Below are 18383 nucleotides of genomic sequence, written 5' to 3'. Positions count from 1 at the left end.
AGGAAATTTCCTAGACGTGAAAACGGGCTTGAGCAGAGAGGCATGAAAAGTATTGGCTATCTTTAAAGCCCTAGGAATTTGTAACCGAAAGGCTACAGGATTAACTCTCTTAACAATGGCAAATGGACCAATAAATTTTGGACCAAATTTAGAAGTTCCTTGTCGCAATCTGATGTTCCGAGTAGACAACCAGACTTTATCGCCCACTTTAAAGTTGCATGGTCGTCTTGACCGGTCAGAAAAAACTTTTTCCTGAAGAGCAGCCCTCTTAAGAGCGTCGTGTACCTCCTTCCAAATGACCTTTAAACGGGCAGTAGTGGAAGAGCGAACTACTGATCCCTCTGGAGCCAGAGCAGTGGCTTTAGGGTGAAAGCCATAATTGGCTACAAAAGGTGAAGTCCGGGTAGCCGAGTGATAGGAGTTGTTATATGCGAACTCGGCAACGGGGAGGAACTCCGACCAGTCATTCTGAGCTTTGGACACAAAAAGGCGCAGATATTGCTTCAAGGATTGATTAAGGCGTTCCGTCTGCCCATTGGATTGGGGATGATAAGTGGAAGTTAAACTCAACTTGATCTTTAATGCATTGCAAAAAAGTTTCCAAAACCGGGCAATAAACTGCGGACCTCGATCAGAAACTATATCGGTTGGAAGACCATGAAGTTTGAAAACATGAGCTAAAAACAATTTGGCCAACTTATTGGCTGATGGCAACTGGGGCAAAGGAACAAAGTGGGCCATCTTACTGAACCTGTCAATAATCACCCATACTACTCGAAAACCTGATGATAGGGGTAGGTCGACCACAAAATCCATGGCAATATGTGACCATGGTCTGGAGGGAATTGCCAAGGGGATAAGTTGTCCTGTGGGCGACACTCTGGGAATCTTGTGTCTAGCACAATCGGGACAAGACTGGATGTACTCCTTGGTATCTGGAACCATGCTCGGCCACCAGACGCATCGGGAGAGAAGATCAAGTGTCTTCTTGATGCCGAAATGCCCTGCAATCTGGCTGTCATGGAACTCCTCTAAGACCCGTTTTCTTAAGGACTGCGGCACAAATAAATGGCCGAGAGGCATCTGTCTAGGTGCCTGACCCTGGATCTGCAGAAGTAGATCCTTGAGGGTCTGAGTAATGCCAAAATGGATAATTGATGCCGGAAGAATGGGCCGAGGAGATTCCCGCAACCCTTGTTTGGGTAAGAAACTCCGAGACAATGCGTCTGCTCTTACATTTTTAGACCCGGGACGGTAAGAGATAATAAAGTTAAAACGTGTAAAGAATAATGCCCACCGGGCTTGTCGGGCATTCAGACGCTTTGCTGATTCCAGGTATTGTAAATTTTTGTGGTCTGTGATAACCAGAATCTGATGGTTGGCCCCTTCCAACCAATGCCTCCATTCTTCGAATGCCCATTTTATGGCCAACAATTCCCGGTTCCCGACGTCATAGTTCATCTCTGCAGTAGAGAATTTTCGAGACATGTAGGCGCAAGGAAAAAAAATAAGGACTCAGGATCCTGTTGAGACAGGACTGCCCCTGCCCCTACCTCAGAAGCGTCGACTTCAACGACAAACGGTAGTTGGGGATCGGGATGTCTTAAAATGGGAGCGGACACAAAAGCTTGTTTTAAGGCCCGGAATGCCTCTTCTGCCTGGGGAGGCCACTGGGATGGATCTGCTTCCTTTTTTGTGAGCGCCACGATGGGAGCTACCACATCAGAAAAAGAGCGGATAAACCGCCTATAGTAATTTGCAAACCCTAAAAATCTTTGGACAGCTTTAAGGGTCGTGGGCTTGACCCAATCTAAAACTGCTTGCAGTTTTTTGGGTTCCATATAAAAGCCTTCCGAGGAAATCACGTATCCTAAAAAGGATACCTTAGTAACTTCGAATTCGCACTTCTCAGGCTTAGCAAAGAGACGATGTTCTCTAAGCCTTTGAAGAATTAACCTGACCTGATGACGATGTTCTTCCAACGAGCTGGAGTAGATCAAAATGTCGTCTAAATAGACCACAGCGAAGACTCCCAAGAAATCTCTAAGGATGTCATTGATGAAATCTTGGAAGACCGCTGGTGCGTTGGACAAGCCGAATGGCATTACGAGATATTCGTAGTGCCCTGTTTGGGTACTAAAGGCAGTCTTCCATTCGTCTCCCGCTTTTATGCGGACAAGGTTGTAGGCACCACGCAGGTCGATCTTAGAAAAGATCTTAGCGGTGCGAAGCTGGTCAAACAACACAGATATTAATGGTAATGGATACGTGTTTTTTACCGTTATCTTGTCGAGTGCCCTGTAATCTATACAGGGTCTTAAGGAGCCATCCTTTTTGGAAACAAAAAAGAACCCTGCACTTAAGGGAGACTTTGAGGGCCGAATAAAGCCTTTAGCCAAATTTTCTTGAATATAGGTATTCATGGACTGCGTCTCAGGTCCAGACAAGGAATAAAGTCTGGCTTTGGGAAATTGTGCCTTAGGAATTAGCTCAATGGCGCAATCGTATGTGCGATGAGGGGGTAAGACCTCAGCTTCGCCTTTAGAAAAGACATCCTGGAAGTCAGCGTAGGCCGCTGGAATCCCCTCCACGGAAACCATTGCCCCGAGTATAGGCTGCCCTAGGCAATGACTGGAGCAATGACTACTCCAACGAGTTATTTCCCCTGCCTGCCAGTCAATCTGTGGGTTATGAACCCGGAGCCAGGGGTGACCCAGAACGATCGGCACAGTGGCGCATGAGATAAGAAAGAAAGAAATCTTTTCTGTATGAAAAATGCCCACACGTAGGGAAACTGGCGGGGTCTGATGGCGGACCACTCCGTTGACCAACGGGCTGCCGTCCAGGCCTCGCATTATTACAGGTTTTTTCAGAGGGAGCAGGGGGATGGCCAGTCTTTCAGCCAGCTGAATATCTAGAAAATTCCCAGCTGCCCCGCTATCAATAAATGCAGTAACTGACATCTTCACCTCTATACCCTGAATCTCAGTAGGGACTAATAATGCATTGTGAGGGGAAATAAGAAGAGAACCAAAGTGAATCCCCTCTGCATTCACTTGGTTTTGGCGTTTCCCGACTTGTTGGGACAAGCGCGGAGGAAATGCCCTTTGCTCCCGCAATAAATGCATAAACCGGCATTCATCCGGCGAGCTCTCTCATCTGAGGTGATGCGGTAAGCACCAATTTGCATTGGTTCTTCTTCGTCCTCTGAGGGTACAAAGCCGAGGGAAGTAGGCCTCAAACTAGGTCCTCTCTCAGACCTGCGTTCCCTAAGACGCCGATCAATTTTAATCGATAACTCCATGAGTTTATCAAGGGATCCCGGGACGGGATACTGGATAAGGCTATCTTTAATGGCTTCAGAAAGCCCTAGCCTGAATTGGCTACGTAATGCCGGGTCATTCCAGCCACAGTCATTCGACCACCGTCGGAATTCTGTGCAATATGCTTCTGCAGGGTTCCGGCCCTGCCTGAGAGAGCGCAGATGACTCTCGGCAGACGCCTCTCTATCAGGGTCATCATATAGAAGTCCTAATGATTTAAAGAAAGCATCCACCGACGCTAAGGCGGGATTATCGGATTTTAACCCAAAAGCCCAAGTCTGGGGATCCCCCTGAAGCAAAGACATAATTAAACCAACTTGCTGTAATTCAGAGCCGGATGACCGGGGTCGCAGCTTGAAATAAAGCTTACAACTTTCTCTAAAATTAAAGAAATCCTTCCGGTTGCCCGAAAACCGGTCTGGAAGATTAATTTTGGGTTCTACCAGAACCGGCGGATTTCCTCGTACACCCTCCTCCTGGGTTTTCATCCTAAGAGATAAATTTTGAACCATCTGCGTTAAACCTTGTAATTGACTGGCAAATGCCTGAGCCTGACCCTCAGGAGTGGGATTCATCTTAATAACAGATCCACACCAGAGACAACAAAGATATACACACCCAAAATGCTATCTGTCCAGAAAACGGGAGAATAAGAAAGGGGAAGGGAGACAGGGGAGAAAAAAAAAAAATCTTTTTTTTTTTTTTTTTTTTTTTGTATGGCCGGTGATAATGTTAGGTTTCGGGTGTGACCCCACCGCCGGGACTGCTGTTTAGGACAGCCACGGCCAAACCCTATACTACCTCTGTTGTACCCCCCAGGCTGGGTGACCGACTCCTGCAGGTGTTACTAGGCTTCGCCTGTAGCCGCCACGTTTGAATGGGTAGGTTAAGCCCACCCAAGCTCCGGTGCAGCCAGGTGTTATGAGAGGACAAGGAGCCGGGGACCCCCCTAGGGTACGGTCAAGAGGAAAGCTGACTGAGGGGCCTAACTGAAATTAACAAACGGCGACTTGCCGGGCCCTGGCTAACGCAACTAAGCGCCCGCGACCTGGTCGCCACAACCCGCGAAAACCGTCGCCCAGGGAACCATACAAAATATAAGACACAATACCAAAGTATACAAAGAGCAGGAGGGACTGGAAAACCCCAGAAAAACTGGGAGACAAGGGGAGAGAATGAGTGGGAAGCAATGGACCTTCCCAACATAAATGACCTGCCAATGCGGCAGACAGAGAACACAGGTAATGAGTAAAGTAATGACAATAAAGAAGGTGTGAATGAAACTACCCCAAAGGGGCAACTCACGACACAGGAGGAACCAATGGAAGAGGAGACCACGAAGGAGCCGCTGGGAACAGCAGGGAAACGGACCGGAGAGCAGCAGACAGATAGGTCCAAACAGGAGCTATCACCGGCGAGGACTGCAGGGCTGGCTTCCTAGATAAGAAGGCTAGCAGCCAATGAGAATGGAGGCCTGAGTCCCGCCTGTCATAACGAGTCCTTTCCGACACCTGCGGCCTGTTGAATTTCGCGGCTTTTCCTCTCTGCCTAGCAGCGTCTGCCGTTGCTAAGCAACGGCGCTGCCGCGTCTCAGGCGCTGAGAGACGTGAGGAGGGAGGACGGGCGTCACGCTCCGACGCTGCGTCCTCCGGCGTCCCTGGTTGCTAGGCAACCGGACGTCAGAGCCGGAAGGACAGGCGGCTAAGCGTACATGCCGCTCTGTCCTTCCAGAAGCGCTCCCACGGCGCCTAACACAGCAGAGACGTCGCCGGAAGGCTGGGGGATGTTCGTGGCGGCTCAGGAAGACTCGGGTGCCTGAGCTCTCCCGAGTTGCGCCGAGCATAACCGAGCCATCGCCGGAGCAAAGGGGGGGGGGGGCTGGATGGGTTGGGGATGGGGGGCTTTAGAGGTGCTGTGCCAGTGGTGCACACCTGGACACCACTGGCGCACACCTATTCTATATTAGTGGTATGCCCTGAAATTTTCCAGGACAGCCCGCTGCAGTGTACCACCCAAGGGGTTAATGAGAGACAGGTTTCAATCTTCAAAAAGTGATAAAGTGTAGAGTGATAAACAACCAGCCAATCAGCTCCCACCCGTATTTTTTTCAAACACAGGCTGTAACAGGGCAGTTAGGAACTGATTGGTTTGCTGTTTATCACTATCGTCTTTATCACTTTTTGATGCTTGATACATCTGGCCCTACAGTATGTGTGATAAACTGCAACTGCTCAAAGAGGTATTGCCAGAAACACATAAAGAAGTATAAAACAGAAAAACAAGAAGTGCTGTCTCATTACCAATATATTTAATACACATATATTAATAAATATAACAACCACTTGAGCAACATGCTCCAAATTAATTACAAAAAGCCACTGATATCTTGACAAAGGCATGGAAACATGTTCAGACGCACTTTATGACCACCAGCTGATGTTCATGTGGTGGTTCCCGAAGGGTTTATAATTGCTCACAAACAACATTCCCTCTATTTAGCTGCATTAAAGGATGCACCAGCAGCATAGAGGTAAGGGATTTGCATTGAGCACAGGGGACCACTCAACTGGCTGTGTAATGTTTTTTGCCTTTAAGACTATACTCTGCTTTTTGTATGTGAATGTTGGATTACAATGTATTAAACTACTAACATATATTGGATTGCAAGTGCTTTTAACATCAAGGGCAGTAACTGGATTATAACTTAACTTTGCTTGCCTGGAGAACTGTTGTGCAATATATGATATGATAAAAAATGGATTTTGCATAATATTAACAAATGTTAAGATCTTGCATTAATTTAATACTCACATAAATATGCATGCTAAGGGCATCACTTAGGCCCTTATTCTGATCGGTGCGGCCGGATCCGAATATGCGGCCAGCACCGTGCGTCCTAAACCCCGCCTTCCATACGGATCGCCAACTCCGTCCGTACGCGGTAAGAAGCTGTCCGAACGGACCGCACGTGTATTTATCATGAATACACCTCCTCCATCTCGCAGACCATCGAATACAGGACCGAGTGGCCAGGCAGCTCCCGCAACCTCAGACCACACGGGCATTTCTCCGTGCAAAAGCAGGGATCTGGGCGGCAGCTGACATCCGGCAATGTCATATGTCCGCCCCCTACATGTGCGTCACGGCCGCATTACCATACGTACGCCCAGCGTTTTCATGGGAACGCCCATGAAACGCGGGGTGTAAACATATGGTAATGAGCCCAAACAGCCCTTCACACCCCTCTCCACCCCCTGTTCGTAGTGTACACATTTCATGCGGAATGTGGCCGTGCGTCCCGCTCGCACATGCGCAGAGACGCCTCTGCACATGCGCAGACACAAAACATCGGCGGCACGAACGCACGCGGATATTACAGCACCAACCAGAATAAGGGCCTAAGTTGTTGTAATCATTTAGGTCATAATATATTTTATATGATGTCTAATGACAAAATGTTTTACAGATGTGTTGTGTCCTCGTAAATCGTTCCTCAATACGTCACGTAGTAGGACTGAGCCAACAGGTTCTGTGTAACTGGGTTCATATTTGTTTTTGCCAAACATTAATTTTCTTCACATTGCTAATATGGAAATAAGACTGACAAGGAGACTCTGCAGATTGAAATGATATGCAGCCTGTCCATATTCTTAGGGCATCTGTGGCTGTATCTGCATATAAATTGCTACGTTAGAACATTTTCATATACAGCCTCAGTCTCACACAGCAGCATATAGGCATACTGCGTAACGTTTTAATCTCCATGAGCTGCTTGTGTATCCTATTTGCATTAAAATGCATTTTGAAGGAAAAAGTCTCACCAAAAAACTCTCTGCACTATTGAGTAACATAACAACATAGTTGACGGGTGCTGGGTTGACGAGCCGGACCGGACTCACAAAAAAAAAAATAGAGGTGTGGGGTGGAAGACATTAAGAAAAATAATCCGGGGCTGTCCCTGGTGCCCCTGAGCCTCCGGCGTAGATCATGTTCGGTCCATGTAGGCATCCAGGATGTTAAAAAAAGAAAACGCATCTCCCGTACCACCGAACTGGAGGAGTTGCAAGTGTTTGTTTACACTTCTCCCCCGAAGATTGGCCGATGTCATCAGACAGATCCATGCAGGCTGCAAAACTCGCTGCAAAAAGTAGTTCTATTGATCATTTGTATTTACTGGTGAATTTGTTTTCGAATGTACCACTTCGAATATTAGTAAATTTGTTGATGACATAGAACACTAGGGCCACATATGTCCATGTTCTATCGATGTCGTATGCATTCGTAAACAGACAAATACGGCTGACCTGGCCGTTCAACATATGGCCGCTCAGCTTCATAAATTATTTGATGCTCCATCCCTGGCTGTATAACAGATCGAATGGGTACGAATTTATGATTTTTACCCATTCGATCTTAGTAAATTTACCCCACAGAGTCTTATCGGTGGATTAGTAGAGTGTCACAAGCTTAATCACTCAGGTTGGAGGCCATAATCCAATGGGAAATTTGTACCTAGAGTTGGGTTGGTGCAAGTTTCGATGTTGTAATCTATGCTTGTGACTACAGATGCATCAAGTAGTGTCTGAGGGCCAGATGTATCAAGCTTCAAAAAGTGAACAAGTGGACAGATATACACAGCCAGCCTATCAGATCCTACCTGACATTTTTCAAACCCAGCCTGTAACATGGCAGGTAGGAGCTGATTGGCTGGCTGTTTATCATTCTCCATTTTATCACTTTTGAAGCTCGATACATCTGGCCCAGTGTACCTAAAGAAACTCAAAGTGGCTGTGCAGTCCTTACATAGTGAAACACACCATATTGGTTAGGACCAGGGCACCATATTGGTTAGGACCAGCGCAGCTGATGTACTCTCTCCTATTTCATCACATCAATCCCCCTGGTTCCTGTTCACCATGCAGTACCAGCAATATCACTTACAAATCACATCCCTAAATCGAGCATTTCTATGATCCCTGCAGTGCTCAATACTCCCTTATTCTATACTGTTTATTATAGACAGTTACTTATTAACTGTCATAATGTAGAATTGAAGTGTGACACTTCCTTCACCATTTTCTCTGCTACCCTTTGCTTCAACTACTCACATGCCATCTTCCTCTCTCCTACCACTCCCTTGGCGCTCTCTGCTCTTCATTGGCAGTATATCCTGGTTTTCAAGTGCTGTTGGGCCGATGCATTCAATCCAAGTTCTATTATATATACTGTATGTACAGTATATTTGACACCTTTGTGCCTCCTTAACAGCATGCACAGGACTTACAGCAGATCGGCAATGTTTTCCGCATCCTGGGGGGTCTCGATGTGGTATAAAGTATTATGTTGGTAATAAGGAGAGCTGGGCATATCTCTGGAGTAGTGAGGAAGGAGTTAGGATAGAAGCAGGTGTGTCAGTATTGCCGCAGCATATGTATAAATCATGCACATGAGGAATGTATGTGTGTGATTAAATGCTTATTGATAGAGTTTATGTGTGAGTTACCTTAGCATGTTGGTAGAATGCATGTTGTTTGTATGCATAATGCAAATGTTAAAACATGTGTATATGAGTCAGTATTCATATAGGGTAGTCCTGTGATGAGCAGGGAAGGGCCAGCACAGATCTGTATGCTGGGGGCTGTGATTGCGTGTTGGAAATTTTCATTGTAATCCCCTCCGGATCTAATCTTTGAGATTATTGATCTCTGTGGGAAACACGCTGTTAGCACACACTGTTGATAGCCCACTGATAATTGTTTTGCATGTTGGTCAGTCTAAAACTGTAACCAGCAGGGTTCATCGTATTCTACAGTGTCAGAATGAATTAACCTCCCCAATAAAAATTAATGATACGTACAATACAATTAGATCTGATCAAGTTGAGGTCATCAGAAAGGCACTTCTTAATCCAATTAAAAACAGATGAACATTTTCTATTTGTACTCTGTTATTTCAATGTAAAAATGTATGTGTTTTTTATTAAAGACTGACTTCACACATTATACACATTATACTGTGCTTACACAAAACTGTGCTAGAACCTATACTCCCACCTCACAGAGGGGGTTATTCTGGTTCACTCTTTCTAACAAAATCCTTCTTAGATGGACAAAACCAAGTGCACTGCAGGGGGGCAGATATAACATGTGCAGAGAATTAGATTTGGGTGAGTTATTTTGTTTCTGTGCAGGGAAAATACTGGCTGCATTATTTTACACTGCAATATAGATCTCACTTTGAAGTAAAACCCCACCCAAATCTAAATCTCTCTGCACAAGTTACATCTGCCCCACCTGCAGTGCACATGGTTTTGTCCATCTAAGAAGGAACTTGTCAGAAAGAGTGAACCAAAATAACTCCCATAGTACTGATACCATCATGATGCTACTTCATCCTACTGTACACTGTGCTGTCACCACATCCTATGCTGATACCTATTCCAAGTCACACTATGCTGTATGCTTATTATGACTAGGATTGCAAACTGCTTCAATGAATTAGTACTCTTTGATATGTTTGCTTTATTTTCTGTTTTTAAAAAAATACACTTGAAAAGAGAATTAAAATAAAATACTAATATTAAAAATCATATTTTTCATCTGGGATGTAGTCTGTAACTGCTGCAGCTGGAATAACCGAGGAGGCTGAGTACTGCTAGACTTCCTCCTTCTGATGACCTTGCAGTGATGCATTACCCTTGCCTGCTTACCTTTCATATTCAGCAGTTGCAGGGAGAATAAAGCATAATAAGAAAATGTATGAGGTGGCCACACTGGTGAATTTCAATGACACTTTATATATGACTAATACATAAGTAATATTTTGGTTATATTTATCTCTCTTGCTACAAAAAAGGGAGCTTAAAATATAGTATGTTAGATTTTTTATTATTATTATTATTATTATTATTATTATTATTATTATTATTATTATTACTACTACTACTGTCATCACACGGGTAAACAGTGAATAATACAAATAATAAATATTCAATTCAAAACAAATTATAGAAATACTATTTTGGTGTGTGTGTGTGGTGGGGGGGGGGTGTGTGGGGTGTGTGTGTGTGTGTGTGTGTGTGTGTGTGTGTGTGTGTGTGTGTGTGTGTGTGTGGTGGGGGGGGGGGTGTGGGGTGTGTGTGTGTGGGGGGGGGGGTTACCTATGTATAAAATATCATTCTTATTGAATAATTGTGAAAATAGAAGAAGATCTCAGAAATATCATCCTCATTGTGAAAAATCAAAAGGAGGAGGAAAATAAGAGGAAGGGAAAATGAGGGAAACCACATGGTGAAAATATTGAGAAAAGATGCATATAACCGTCAAAGTGCAGTGACCACCAAATTACAGTAATACCAACACAGAATACAGTATATAGGGGACCTTATCTGTGACTCACTCTCTAAATGACAGCTAGCTATATAGCATGCAGATATCATATTCACAAAGGTATAATATACAAGGGCAGAAAAATGCAAAGCATTAAATTATCGATCACTGAACTAATGCATATGTGTCTAAAAAGTTTATGTGCTATCTGCATAGTATTGATCTCATATAATACAACACATAATACATCTGTATGGTCAAAGCAGACAAAGAAAATCGAATACACAAATTAATTTCTCCAACACCTGGCACAAGTGCACCATAGGTAGAAATGAGAGTAGAAAGGAAATATATCCTTCTGATGTCCATAGCCAAAGAACAGCTTCTGCTCTGTTATATGCCATAGGCTATAAATAAATGAGTGAGCATGTTCACACAGAAAACACCAATGGGTTAAAAAAGGAAATTGCTCATCTTCTATTAGATTCATCATCCTTCTATTCCCCTGCTAGGGATGCAGTCAATTTGTCAACGGATGTTTGACACCCATTGACCGACAATCAAAATACAGACATGGTACATATACCAACATGCCACTGACCGACATGGTCAAAATACCGACATTTAACATGCCAACAGGTCAACATGTGGACATGAGTTTTCAAGCAAATTTTGCCGCAAAAAAATAAATAAATTATACTTTACATCCTAGTGGACCCTAAGGGGGAATAATAGTGTGCCCGAAACATGGCATGCGCAGCTACATCGACATAGACACTTATAAAACCATAGAAACACATGTCGACATGTGAAGCTATTGCATGTTAAATTTCAGTATTTTGACCATGTCTGTCAGTTGAACATGTCAGTATAATGAATGTCGGTATATTGACTGTCAGTATTTTGACTGTCGATCAATGGGTGTTGGTATAATGACCGTTGGTCAGACATCTGTCGGTACTGAAACCCCCCCTGATGGATTCAGTGCAGGGTTATTCTAAGGGACTAACCAATGAGAGTGACCTGAGTAGAGTATAAGATAAGTTTGCATGCAGCATCCCAGGATATATAGTAGTCAAAACCTGCTTCCCACTGTGTGTAGATGATCTACAGTGAACAATGGATGAGCGGATCAAAACAGAACGCTCACACACAAAGACAGCATGAGCAGCTGCTGGCAGTTCCAGCTGGAAGTGTGTCCTGTTAATATAGCATTGGAGGGACATGCATACTTGTGGTCGGATGTTGTGCAAGTTGTAGCAGAATAAAGAGGGTGAAACTGTATCCAGGGAATGGAGAGAGTGGTCCCTCAGAAAGTCGATGTTGGTGGGTAATGAAGGTGGAGGCCCTCATGTTCAGGACATACGTTTCACCTTTGCTTTGTCAATCATAAGTTTGCAGGAGCTTGCTTGCGGTTATGGGTTGTTACGGTGACAGTGTCTAAGTCAAAAATCAAAAGTCAACCATTATTGGTCAACAGTCAAAAGGTCGACACATTCTAAAGGTTGATATGCATTAGGTTGACATGGAACAAGGTCGTCATCAGTTGTTCCCTTTTTTGGTGTCTATGTCAACATAGGTCTATTGTGTGTTACATTGAGTTTAACAAGTCATGTATGGTTTTTTTGACAGTGCACTGTATTATAGTTACAATGTGTTAAATTTTTGCAGCTTACAACCTTAAGAGGGGCAGTTTTAGAAGATGCTGTACCATCAACAGCAAGACACGGTTCAGCACGTGGCCTTCCTAACAAAGAAATCCTTGAATACGTGATACCAGACCTTAACGTTCAGTGTCTTCGGCAAGCTATAAGTTCACCCAAAGTCCAAGAGCAGTTGCTGAAGTTAGATGAACAAGGGGTATGTAGAAGACTTCATTTTTTGCATGAATATTACAAAATTCTAATATTCTCTGTTTTCTGATAGACTTGTAAACCTTAATATTCAAAGTCTTATAAATATGTTCTGAAAAACGGAAATATTTGTAGATGAATGAAAAAAACTTAGAACTTAATTCGGTAAAAATATATTATTTCATGGAAAGCTATTAGAGCTTCATATTGGCCAAGTGTAAACTAAATATATCTCATGTAGAATCAATGTATGTATTTTACAAAAGCCTTCACAATCCTGGCTGGTCACACTATAACAGAGTAGCATGCATTTGGGGTCCCTCTGTCATAATTATGTAAATTCTCTTGAAAACAAAATAGCATCATAAGTTAGCTGGCACTTGCTCTAGAAGCTCCAGTGAATGTCTGTGTGGGGACACTTGTGTCTAGTTGAAGCTGGATTGTAGTTGAAACTGGATGCTTTTATGAGATTTCTGCTCATCGCGGTCAGACCAGGGCTAGCATTGGTACAAGATTGTCACCTACACCAGGAAATGGACTGGCCTATGGAACTGGAAGTTACAACCCAGTACTGATCACAGAGAGCTCAACCACATAACCTAACTCTAGGAACTCTGGAGTGTATGGCCAATGGAGACTCAGAACTGGAGAAAGTTAAAACTGGAGTCAAGAACTCAATGCTCAGGACTAAACCCAGAAATGAGGAACTCAGGACTGTGTAGGAATAAAGAGCTGGAACCAAGCACACTGCTGAGCAGAGATGGAATCATAACCTGAAATACTGTACAGCAACAGCCACCAGACACCTGGAATATAACTGTAGGTGTCAATGTTATATACTTTGCAACCATGAACTATCCAGTTTCACAAATTACATTAGCATGTCTATATGTTTTTATTGAAAGCACATTTTACATGATGTGCAATCATAAATCTAAAGTGAATTATATTTTGAATGATTTTCTTTATTTTTGTTCTATTTAAACTCAATACAAATACTCAGGGGTAGATTTATTAAGCTCATTCAAGTGATAAAGTGTCTTTTTTTTATCACCGGCCAATCAGCTTCTACCTGTCATTTTTCAAACCAAGCCTGTAACTTCACAGGTAGGAGCTGATTGGCCGGTGATACAAAACAAACACTTTATCACTTCCACTGAGCTTAATAAATCTGCCCCTCAATTATAGGTCCATATACTTTAAAAATAATGGCTTTTGCTGGTGACCTTCTCTTATATTTTCAAAATCCTCACGAAGCTCTCTCAGGAGTACTCAGGCTATTTAATGAATTTGAACAAATCTCTGGATTTGTAATAAATAAATCAAAAACCTGAAACATTAGCTCTTCATGCATGTGCCAGAATGGGCTGGTCTGATAATTTTCCATTTATATAGGCAAATTATTCACTAGTTTATTTGGGCCTTACTATTCCAATAAACCCAATGGACATATATGCAGGCAATATTCACCCAATGATTGCACGTACAGTATATTATCAGATTTTCAATAAAGGCGATGCTTACCATCATAGGTGTGCGCAGCCCATTTTCTTAGGGGGTGCACCATGGAAAGGGGCGTGTCCATCACGCCTACTGGCCATGTCCATCATCACCTATTATTACACATAATGCCACATACTGTAATGCCCATTACAAATAATGCCATGCACAATAATGGCCATCACATATGCCACACACAGTAATACCCATTCCACATAATGCCACCCAACATTATGCCCATCACACATAATGCTGCACAACGTAATGCCCATTCCACATTAATGTCAGGGTTCAACAAATTTGAGTAAAACAGGGACAGTGCAAAAACTTTACACCGTAGTAGATAAGGCACACTTTTTCTTCAAACTAATTGGTTTTGACAGGTCCACGCCCCTTTTATACAGGTTGATATCAAACTTGATACGATCGTATCACGTTTGATATCAAAGTGGTATAAATAATATTAACCCCCGTATTAAAATATAATTGGTTTGATACTGTAACTTCATACACTGATATTGTCTATATCAAATAAAACCACAGATGTATAAATTAATTTATAAAGGTCGCTTAATGATATCTTAACCAGCTGGAAGAATTTCTAAACATAATGCTAAAAAAGTTGTTAGAAAAATATGGTATACAACAGATATATAATTCGTAGAAATGTAGATCTTGTTTTATATCAAATTTGATTTGTGTAGGATGTCTCGCAACGCCGATCATCAAAACAGCCGGCTGAAAGCCTGTTATTATAACGTATTAAAGCCGGGGAGTTTTTGCGGTTTTGATAAATATTATAAAGCTTTGAAAAATAAATTTAAAAGATCCGATGTGAGAAAATGGTTACAAGAGCAAGACGCGTACACATTGCACAAACCGGCTAGAAAAAACTATAAAAGGAATATGATATGTGTATCGGACATAAATCAACAGTGGCAATGTGATTTGGTATCGCTCATAGATCTGGCAAAGCACAACGACGGCGTAAAATATATACTAACCGTCATCGATATATTCAGTAAGAGGGCCTGGGCTGAAAGTCTGACTGCTAAGAGCGCGACGACTGTCGCTAAGGCTTTTGAAAAATTATTCCAACAGGGGGACGTACCGAGGAAACTACAAACCGATAATGGTAAAGAGTTTCTAAACAAAGTCCTAAAAAAGTTGTTAGAAAAATACGGTATACAACATTTCACAACCAATAATGATGTGAAAGCCGCCGTTATAGAGCGCTTCAATAGGACTTTAAAAACACGAATGTGGCGATATTTCACGGCGAATAATACATACCGATATATAGACGTTTTACAAGCGTTCATTACCAGTTATAATAACACATACCATAGAACGATTAAGCGAGCTCCGAATGAGGTGGATGGCTCTAATGCGCTGGATGTCTTCAAGACGATATATGGCGATTACTTTAGAAGTAAGAAAACAAAGGCTTGTTTAGCGGTCGGGGACAACGTTCGTATCTCAAAATATAAGGATATATTTCAGAAAGGTTACGAACAGAGTTTTTCTGAGGAAATATTTGTAATACGCGGCGTGAACACTAAAGGACTTAAGCCGCTTTACACGTTGGAGGATCTCTACGGGGAGGCTATAACGGGTAGTTTTTACCCCGAAGAACTTCAAAGTATACCGAAAAACTATAATAGGATTTACAAAGTGGAGAAGATTTTAAAAAATAAGACGGTTAGAGGGAGGAAACACGTATTAGTCAAGTGGCGTGGATACCCCACAAAATTTAACAGTTGGGTCGCTGCATCGGAGATAAAAGATATATAAACAAAGAGGAAGATGGATGACAAACCCTTCTACATAACATTGCCGAGTAACGCCTCAGCCGATACATTTCCACAAAATAAGATTTCTGACTATACCACAAAGTTAGCAAGGCCGATAGACTTAAGTGGAGATTGGGAAGTAGCTCTTACAGAAATACAATACCCACACACCTGGAATACAATCGATGTGCGTGATTGTGTGTTGAAAATAACAAAGTGGGATGGGACGAGCGGTACAGCAACGAGGGTTTGCGTTAAACCGGGGTTTTATGAAACCATCGGGGCGTTACTGTTTTCTTTCAACGCTGAAATTGACCGACATAAACTGGATGGTTTAAAACTATTGTACGATCCGCTTGAACGAGAGATAATCATCGACAACAAGGCGATGTACAACATCACAGCCGGTCCTAAATTGTCGAGAATACTGGGGTTATACCCGAAAACTAAGTTTTTAAAACCGTGCGCCGACATCAGCGGAGGGCAATATACGCTCTTCGTGTACACAGATATTATCGAACATCAGAGGGTCGGTGATAGTTATGTCCCGTTGTTGCGCACCGTTGAAATAAAGGGCCGTAACAACGAGATGGTCACTATACGGTATGAGAAGCCCGATTATGTTCCGTTGTGCAAGACGCATTTTGACACTATAGCCATAGAGATAAAGAATGATCAGAACGAAAACATGTCATTCAAGTTTGGGAAAGCGAACGTGAAACTACATTTCAGACGCCGCAAATCCGAATTTTATTAAAGACAATGGTGGCCGTTAAAAATTATGGTGACCCGGGGCTCTACGCGCAATATTATAAAACACAGGCCGGTAATGGATTACCCGGTTTTCACGGCAGCGCGTATATGTACGGGTGCGGTTTAGGTGGAATTTTTCGAAGCCTGTTCAGAAAAGCGGTACCGCTTTTCCGAAGAGGGCTGGCGATAGCAAAGCCCCACGTGAAGAATGCAGCACGCAACATCGCGAAAGACGTCATCGGACAAGCCACAGCGGCGGTTGTGAGCAAAATACACGACGCAAATCAAGCGAAGCAAGATGGATCAGGTTTAATCTATGCCAGGAAAGGGGCGGCTAAAAATAAACGGAAGCGGGCAATACGACTTCCGACATGGTGCAGACCCCTTTTAAACAAAAAACGGAGCAGACGCGGCTTAATTAAAAAAAGGAAACCGAAGCGAAGGGTCGGTGATATTTTTTAAGCATGTCTTTCATACACAATGAATCCATGGAATGCGCAAAATCTGAACTTGACCTTTTTGACGTACCACCGACGCAGACCAGCGTAGAGAAAAGCCTCTACGTCGAAGTTCAACCTTTGGCGGCATTATCCGAGACCGCGCCGCTTGAATTCTACATAGCGGCCAGCGGGGAACACTACTACGATCTGAACAACACGTTGCTGTACGTGACCTGCAAGATCGTACGGCCTGATAACACTGCTATACCTCAAGACGCCAAGGTCGCTCTTATTAATTACCCCATAGCAACTTTATTTAGCCAGGTTGATGTCACTTTGGGCGATAGGCTCATATCGCAGTCCAATAATCTTTACGCTTATAGGGCCTACATAGAGACCATACTGAATTATAGCTCAGATGCGTTATCCACAAAACACACAACTGGATTATTCTACAAAGATGTGGCTGGAGAACACAACACAAGAACCCTGGATGGCGTAAACACAGGGTTTATAAAAAGGGCAAGAACAACGGCACAAAGTCGAACGGTTGAATTATTGGGGCCGCTACACTGTGACCTTTTTCATCAACATAAACTAATATTGAACGCCGTGGACTTGAAGATAAAACTCATCAGAAACAAAGATGCTTTCTGCTTAATGTCTGCTGAAGCGGAGCCCTTTAAAATTCAGATTGTTGCAGCGTCCCTGTTTGTGAAAAGGGTTCAGGTCTCACCCGCAGTCCGGATTGGACACGCCCAGGCCTTACTGACCACCAACGCCAAATATGCGATCGATAGAGTGGGCATGAAGATCTATAGCATACCGACGGGGAGTCGCGTATTTAATTTAGAAAATCTGTTTTTAGGACAGGTGCCAAAAACCGTTATAGCCGCTTTTGTAGATAATGAAGCGTTTTCAGGAGCCTATGACAAAAACCCTCTACGGTTTGAACATAAAAATGTAAACTTCGCATCCCTATACCTGGATGGAACACCGCATCCGGCCAAACCATTTCAACCAGACTTTGAACACGGTAATGCGGTTCGCGAGTATATGTCGCTCATTCAGATCACAAATAAGCAGAAATCAGATTCGGGTATACTAATTGACCGTGAAGAGTACCTCAACGGCTACACACTATTTGCTTTTGATCTGTCGCCTGAACAGGAATGCGCGGAGCATCTGTCTCTAATCAGAACCGGTAATCTACGAGCTGAATTCCGGTTTGCAGGAGCACTAGACCGGACAGTCAACATAATAATATACGCATTATTTGATAATATCATCGAGATCAACCAGCGGCGCGATGTGCTGTATGATTATCTATAAATGAAATAAATAATTTTTATATTTATCGTATATTTACCAATATTCATCACCCCATCAGCGA

The 18383-nt window shown here is 43.1% G+C and overlaps 1 protein-coding gene across 3 annotated transcripts in view; it reads left to right on the top strand.

The window, feature by feature from the left end:
• SIPA1L2 (signal induced proliferation associated 1 like 2) overlaps nucleotides 1–18383 on the top strand; it is a 348073-nt gene that overhangs the window by 131743 nt on the left and 197947 nt on the right. For all 3 annotated transcript variants that reach the window (XM_083176266.1, XM_083176268.1, XM_083176267.1), the window contains exon 5: nucleotides 12323–12511. In XM_083176266.1, the coding sequence (XP_083032392.1) occupies nucleotides 12323–12511 (189 nt within the window). The remainder of the gene's footprint in view (nucleotides 1–12322; nucleotides 12512–18383) is intronic.

The sequence above is a fragment of the Crinia signifera genome, chromosome 3 (genome assembly GCF_055691185.1).
Source record: "Crinia signifera chromosome 3, ASM5569118v1, whole genome shotgun sequence".
In the NCBI taxonomy this organism is placed as follows: domain Eukaryota; kingdom Metazoa; phylum Chordata; class Amphibia; order Anura; family Myobatrachidae; genus Crinia; species Crinia signifera.
This window is presented reverse-complemented; position numbering and strand designations above follow the sequence as displayed.